General features: G+C 49.8%; 1 protein-coding gene across 2 annotated transcripts in view; it reads left to right on the forward strand.

Annotated features, from left to right (window-relative positions):
• LOC122251694 (inactive tyrosine-protein kinase Dnt) overlaps window positions 1-7,500 on the forward strand; it is a 213,611-nt gene that overhangs the window by 199,664 nt on the left and 6,447 nt on the right. The window contains exons 3-6 of one of the 2 annotated variants that reach the window (XM_043013794.2): window positions 4,362-4,614; window positions 5,635-5,833; window positions 6,113-6,479; window positions 6,775-7,061. In XM_043013794.2, the coding sequence (XP_042869728.1) occupies window positions 4,362-4,614; window positions 5,635-5,833; window positions 6,113-6,479; window positions 6,775-7,061 (1,106 nt within the window). The remainder of the gene's footprint in view (window positions 1-4,361; window positions 4,615-5,634; window positions 5,834-6,112; window positions 6,480-6,774; window positions 7,062-7,500) is intronic. The other variant, XM_043013795.2, reaches the window with a different exon arrangement.

Consider the following 7,500-nt stretch of genomic DNA (forward strand, 5'->3'; position numbering starts at 1 on the left):
AGAGAGAGAGAGAACCTCATTAACTGTTCTTCGCGAGGAGGGGCATCAGGCGATCCATCAATCCCATGTTTAGATAACTCCCCCCCCCCACCCCCCTCACTCCCTTCTAATTTCTCCCCTCCTCCCCACCCACCCCTCTACATCCCCCATGTCCTACCTCTACTACTCTCAATCGACTCCCCCCCTCTCCCCCTCTCCCCTCCTCCTGCTCCTTAGTCACCTCCTCCTCTCCCTCCCCCACCCCCTTCCTCATATTACTTCAATCACAACTTCTCCCCCCCCCTCCCCCTATTTCTCCATTTTCCCTCCCTTTACGACCTCTCCCACCCTTCCCCTTCCCCCCACCCCCTGCACGCCCACATCCGCCCGCCGCACTCCGTCGCACGCTATGCGCCCATATGTAACCTTGTACGCGTAGGCCCACATCCCCCCCCCTTCCCCCACACTCCCTTTACCCCTCCCCCCCTACCTTGCCGCCTATCCCTTGTGCCTCTTCTAACCCCCACTCCCCCTCCCCCACCTCCCCCCTATCCCCTCCTCTATCCCTCGGAGCCAATTTTGTGTTGATTACTTAATTATTCAGCCGGCACAGCCTACCTCATCATAATCGTTTTGGGGGGACCAGGTGAAGGGTGTGGGGGGGAGGGGGAGAGGAAGAGGGGGCGGGGGTCATCACCATCCTTTAGCGCTGTAGTGGCTGAGTTAACGACCTTTGTTATGTTAATGTGTCGGACAATTTATGTTAATTACGCGTGTTATATTCGAGATCGTCTTATTGTGTAGGCCGTCACCAGGCGCGTAGGTGTGGAGAGAGAGAGCGAGAGAGAGAAACAGACATAATGATAGACAAGGACAGGCAGACAGACAGACAGAAAGGAGAGAGAAAGATAGACAGACAGATGGGAGAGAGAGAAAGAGAGAGAGAGAGAGAGAGAGAGAGAGAGAGAGAGAGAGAGAGAGAGAGAGATGGAGACGGAGACAGACAGACAGAGACGGAGTATTGATAGAGCAGACACCCAGACACAAAGAGAAACAAACAGAAAGACCCAAAGACGAGAAAGCTCGCACTTGTGTTTCCGACCCGAGACAGACAGACAGACAGAAAGACAAACAACCAGACACAAGACCCAACAGCCAGGGCAGGGCGCCTCCAGACCTTCTTGAGGCAGACAAAGATCCCAAGCCAGCGTCGGCGATGGACCTTTCGGAGAACCTCGTGTCATTAGAACGTACTTATAGGCGAATCAACATGTTGTTCTTGGCAATTAATAAATCTACCTGTCTAGGCCTCCAGTGGAGTCGGAATGATAGCCTCGGCCTGTGATGAGATAATCAGCCTGTGGAGTCATTTATCATGTTTTGGAAGGGCGGTCGGTCACGTGGTCTGGGTCTGGATGGATGGATCGGGGTCTTACGTTGTTGTTGTTGTTGTTGTTGTGGTGGTGGTGGTGGTGGTGGTGGTTGTTGTTGTTGGTACGGATGTGTTTTTGGGGGGTTTCTTGAATGAAGGGAATTTTTTGGTGGGTGGGTTAGGGGTGGAAGGGGTGGTGGTGGTGAATGTGTCTCTTCTGTGGTTTTGCTTTGAAGGAATTTGGGATTGGTTTCGTATTTTCTTTTCTTGTTTTGTGGGTTTGTAGATTTCTTTTCCTCTTTTCTTTCTATCAGTCCATCTATCTATCTTTCCTTCTTTCTCTATCTCTACCCCTCCCTCCTTCCATTCATCCACCCGCCCCTTCCTCTGCCCTCATTTTACTCTCCGTTTCCCTCCTCCTTCCTCCTCCCTCCTCCCCTCCCCTCCCCTCCCCTCCCCTCCCCCTCCCCCCCTCTCTCTCCTTTCCCTTCGCCAAAAACAGCCGCGCCTCCGTGCCAGAGGGACGTAAGGCAAGTTAACGCATGGCGGAGAAGTACGCTTATTACACGGCTATTATGCAACAGTGGCTGTTAGTCGCGCCTGTCAGTCACACGTCACCCGAGAGTGCGCTGGTGCGGTATGTGGGTAAGGAGGGGGAGGGTAAGAGGGAAGAGGGGGGGGGAGGGGAAGGAGACGGTCGGAGGGTTAGGGGAGGATGGGTAGCCACGTAGGAGGGAAAGAATAGGGAAGGAGGGATGGGGGAGGGAGGGGTGCCAAAGGAGGAAGGAAGGGGTGGAGGCAGGAAGGAGTTAAGATTGTAGCTTTTTTCATATATATATACATATATATATATATATATATATATATATATATATATATATATATATTCATTCTCCCTTTTGCGTAGACGAAGAAAAGGGAGAAGACAAGAATAAATTTGGGGGAAGACAATAAAATGCCAAGATAATGAGGAAAAAGGAAACAATGATTAAAGAAAATACCAAAATATATATTCAGAAATCCACGTGTCACGATGCGGCTGGAGTGAAATTACCCTTAATAGTTGTTTATAAACTTCAAATGGCTAGTGTGTCGTTATTGTTTTGATATTCTGGTGTTTCACTTGATATTTTGAGGTTATATATATATATATATATATATATATATATATATATATATATATGCATATTTATATATATATATATATATATATATGTATATATATATTGTTTTTATTCCTTTTTTCTTTTCTTTTTTGAATATGCACTTCTTTGGTTTATGTTTTTGTGTTTTGATTGCTATAGTTATTATTAGTTTTATGTTGGTTATTATTAGTGTTATTTAGGAGTTTAGGGATATCCGACTACATTTCATATATTTTTAAAAGCTGCATCTGTTTGTGCTTGTATTTATGAGCCTTTTTTCGTTTTTTTTATACTCTATTCTCTTTATTATTTCTGTATCATCCACTTCTTTCATCCTTCTTTCTCTACCCTTCCCCCTTCCTCCTTCACCTTGTCTTCATATATTACTTCATCTCCTCCTCCTTCTCCCCCTCCTCCTCCTCCTCCTCCCTCTTTCTCCACCTCCTCCTCCTCTTTCTCCACCTCCTCCTCCTCTTTCTCCACCTCCTCTTTCTCCTCCTCCTCCTCTCTCCACCCTCCCTCCTCCTAATTTCCTCCTCCTCCTCTCTACAGTTGCAGTATATCGTCGTAATGGGACACTTTCCCGCAGGTCTCGTGGCCGTAATTGTCGAGGTCACGTGAAGGGGGTCTTTGGGGAGGGGAGGGGTGGTGGACAGGGAGTAGAGGGGGGTAGATTCGTGGTGGATTTACGCCATATATATATCCCCCCCATGCCCCATCTGTCTGCTTCCCCCTCCTTCTATATCGTCCTCTTCCTCTTAAAATCTATCTATCCCTTTTCCCTCTTCCTCTCTCTCCATATTCCTCTCCATATTTCCCTTTCCCTGTCCATCTTTCTCTCACTCCATTCTCTCTCTCTTCCATCCTCACTTCTCTCTCTCTCCCTCTCCATCTCTCCCTCTCCATCCTCCTCTCACTTTCCCTCTCCTTTCCCTCTTCCCCTCCCACTCCATCCTCCTCTCCTATCCTCTCCCTTTCCCTCTCTCCTCCTTCTCCCTCTCCATCCTCCTCTCCTATCCTCTCCCTTTCCCTCCCTCCCTCTCCTTCTCCCTCTCCCTCTCCCTTCCTCCCTCTCCATGCTTTCAATTGTCCATAGATAATACTGGTTGCCGCCCGTAATTTGCATAGAACGGCCGCTACTTGTCAAATTATTGTTGCTCTGCTGGACGCCCTTTGTCCGCGGGTGAATCGGAGGACGTCAGCGCGCCGCATCTTATGGACGAGGGGTGGGGGTAGGTGGGGGTGGAGAGGAGAAGGAAGAGGGGAGGGGGAGGAGAAGGAGGGGGGAGGGAGAGGAATAGGAGCGGGAGGGAGAGGAGAAGGAGAAAAATGGGAGGAGAAGGTGGTTATAGAAGTAGAGATAAGGAAGAGAGAGAGAAAGAGAAAGAGAAAGATGGAATCAGATCCTATTTCAGTACGAAAGAGTTGTCCGCACAGCGTGTTCGCAGAGTGGGCGGATGAGTGGTGTGTGTGGGTGTGGGTGAAATTTTGAAGCTTCTGGCCAAAAGTTTGTGGATAAGTGGAGGGAGCGGGGCGGGGTTGGGGGGGAGGTGAGGGGAGAACATGAGAGCTTTTAAAAAGTTTAGGCTTTCTTGGGATATTTTTTTTATGTGTACACTGTTTACGGAATATGCTGTTGCTGTTATTTTCATACGCTGAGAATAAGAGTTCAAAAAAAAAAATATGCATTTCTTCTTTTTTTGTATTTCTGCGAGCGTGTCTTTTTGCCATTGTAAACATATTTTTTATCTCTCTCACAATGTTTATAAGGAAGATACTAAAGAAATAACCTTTTAATAAGACCAACCGTAACCATACACATTCACAACGCCCTCTAAGCCATCCCCCCTTCCTCCCTCCCGCAGGTGCTGTACAACATGGCCATCTGGGTGAACGACACGGCGCTGCCCGGGCCGCCGCCCCTCGCCGCGCCCTCCGTCAACGTCTCCCTGACCGGAACCGTACCGCAGGAGCCCCTCACCTTCCGGCTGGACCTCCCCTGCACCGGAAGCCGCAGCGCTGAGGTCGACGTCATCTTCAACATCAACGTGACGTCACCCCGGCCGCGCCAGCCGCCCACCGTCCTCTACTTCAGGAGGAGGAAGATCTGCCTCGAGGGTGAGTGCGGGCGGTGGGGGAGAGGGGGGACTGGAGGGGGACTTGGGACAGAGGAGGAGGTGGGGATGGAAGATGAAGAGGTAAGAGGGGGCGGGGGGAGAAGGATGAGGAAGTAGAGGAGAAGAAGGAAGAAGAGGAGGGGGAGGAGGAGGAGAAATACAAGGAGTAGAAGGAAGAGAAGAAAGAGTGCGAATAGGAGAAGAAGGAATAGGAGGATGACGAGGAGAAGGGATAGGAATAGGAGAAAAAGAAGGAATAGCGGGAATAGGAATAGGAGCAGAATGAGGAGGAGCAGGAGTAGAAAGAAAATGAGGCGTAATAGGCGAAAGAGTAGGGGAACGAATAGGAATGGGAGTAGAAGTAGGAATAGGAGCAAGAGGAGGAGGAAGAAGAGGAACAGGAGAAGGAGGTAGATAAGAAATAGAGAGGGAGGCAAAGATGGAGGAAAAGGAAATAGAGTAACAGTAGCTTTAGAAGGAAGCGTGTGGCCGGGAGGAAAAGTAGGTGGTGGAGAGGGGGAAGGGGAAGGGAGGAGAGAGAAGGGGGGGTGGGGGGAAGGGGGGAATTCCCTTCGTGTGGCAGCTCCTCTATGGCTGGACTTTTATGTGTCCCTCCGAATTCCAGGTTAGTTGAGCATTAGCTGATTCTGTAACTCCTTGAAGTTCACGAGATCTCGCTCTTTGGGAGATGGGGGGGGGGGGGGAGATAAGATAGGTGGTTACGTAGATGGATGAAATAGATTTGCTTGTGATACTGGCGAAGTTGAAGTTTAAAGCAGTTTAGGTCGGGAGATAAAAGTAGATTTGCTTGTAATCCTGGAGATGGAGGAGGGTAGGGCAGCTTAGGTTTGGTAAATAAAACATACTTGCCTGTAATACTAGAGATGGAGAAGGGTAGAGCAGGTTAGGATGGTAGGATGGTAGATAAAAGTAGACATGCTTATGATATAAAATATGCATGACTATATTACCGGAAATGGAGAAGGGTGGAGAGGCAGTAAAAGAAGTAATGTTTCAAAAGGTCGCTCTGCTCCGCCAGGACACTCAGCCGAAATGTACGCCCCCCATCTCGGGCCGCTGGGAGAGGGGGCGACGCTCCCCGTGGTGTATTACGTGGTGCCCGCCCTCGGGGGCCTCACGCTCGTCGTCACCATCATCGTCGTCGTCGCCTTCGTCAGGAGGAGGAAACTCAAGAGGGATCGGGACCATAGGATTCTTGGGTAAGTCCGCTGGAGCAGCGGAATGCTCTCACTCTCTCTCTCTCTCTTTCTCTTTCTCTTTCTCTTTCTCTCCTCTCTCTCCTCTATTCTCTCTCTCTATCACTATCACTCCTCTCTTATATATCTTTCTTCATCTATATCTCTCTCTCTCTCTGTCTGTCTCTCAATCTTGATGTAAATCCCCATGCCACTGTCTGTCATTCCTTCATTTTCTTTGTCGTGTGTATATGAGAGTGAGACCCCCTCTGAGGCCATCCTAAGTGTCGTTCTCGCCCGCAGCATCAACGACCTGGGCGTGAAGGCGCGCCCGATGACCAACTCGACGCTGCTCCGGGCGGCGACGCCGAACAACAACACGTACACGCTGCCCTCCTCCGTCACCATCAACTCGTACGCGTCGCTGAGGAAGCTCACCACGCCCATCACGCCCCTGACGCCCCTGACCCCAGCCCACTCCCTGCCCCACGCCCCTGCCACGGTGTCCCTGACGCCATGCAGCAGGGAGAGCGGCAGCAGGGAGGCCTGCGACGCCTCGAGGGACAGCGGAAGCCGAGACACCTGCCAGAGCTCCAGCTCCCTCAGCAGATCCGAGGTGATCGTCGACCCTTCGGCGGCGGAGCTTCAGGAGCGCTTCAGGCAGATGGAGGTGAGAGGGGGCGGCCGTATGCATGGCTAGGGGTTTGGGGGGGATGGGGTGGGGGTTGACCTGGTGACTGCGGTGGTTAATGGTGCATGAATCAGTTTGTTCGCAATTTGCAACGGTAAATTGAGTCGGAGTAATAACAGCGACGCTGGAAAGATTAGGAGCCGCAGTGTAGCAATAGCAGTCATGATGATGACACTGATTGAGCCAAGATGGCCCCATAACCAAGGTTTATGTGATCCCATTAATAAAAGTAGCAACGGCGAGAGCAGCTCTAACGGCCGCGCGTCTCCCGCAGGTGGAGCGGCAGCGCGTGCGGCTGACGGCCGTGGCGCACGAGGGCTCGTTCGGGCGCGTGTTCCGCGGCTGGATCCAGCGCGACCGGCCCGAGCAGGACCAGCAGGTGCTGATCAAGACGGTGACGGAGGGCGCGCCGCACGACGAGGTGGTGGCGCTCTACCGCGACGGCACGCACCTCTTCAACCTGTACCACCGCAACGTGCTCACCATGGTGGGCATCTCCTTCGCAGACAACTCCTCGCCCTTCCTCATCTACCCCTTCCACGGATATAGCAACCTCAAGCTGTGAGTTTCCAGGAATTGGCTTTTCTTCCTTGTTTCATTGTGTGTGTGTGTGTGTGTGTGTGTGTATTGTATGTATGTACATGGTTTTTGTATATGTATATATATATATATATATATATATATATATATATATATATATATATATATATATATATATATATATATATATTTTTTTTTTTTTTTTTTTTTTTTTTTTTTTATAAAAGATTACTTTTTGAATATGCTTTCTGTTTGCTCTTTTTTCTGTTGCTGTGAAGGGTGAAAGATTTACCTTTCCGATCTATTAGTAGACGTTGTTAGACAAACGAACCATCAAGGTGTACCCAGTGTACTGATAATCAAGGTTGCTAAATACCTAAACAGCAGATTAACTCTAATTAGGCAAAGCAAATACGAAACCCAAGTTGACATAGGATCTCCAGTAGAATGTTATTTTTTA

This window comes from Penaeus japonicus, unplaced genomic scaffold (genome assembly GCF_977035675.1).
Source record: "Penaeus japonicus unplaced genomic scaffold, GWHDUDI00000001_assembly GWHDUDI00000008, whole genome shotgun sequence".
Classification (NCBI taxonomy): domain Eukaryota; kingdom Metazoa; phylum Arthropoda; class Malacostraca; order Decapoda; family Penaeidae; genus Penaeus; species Penaeus japonicus.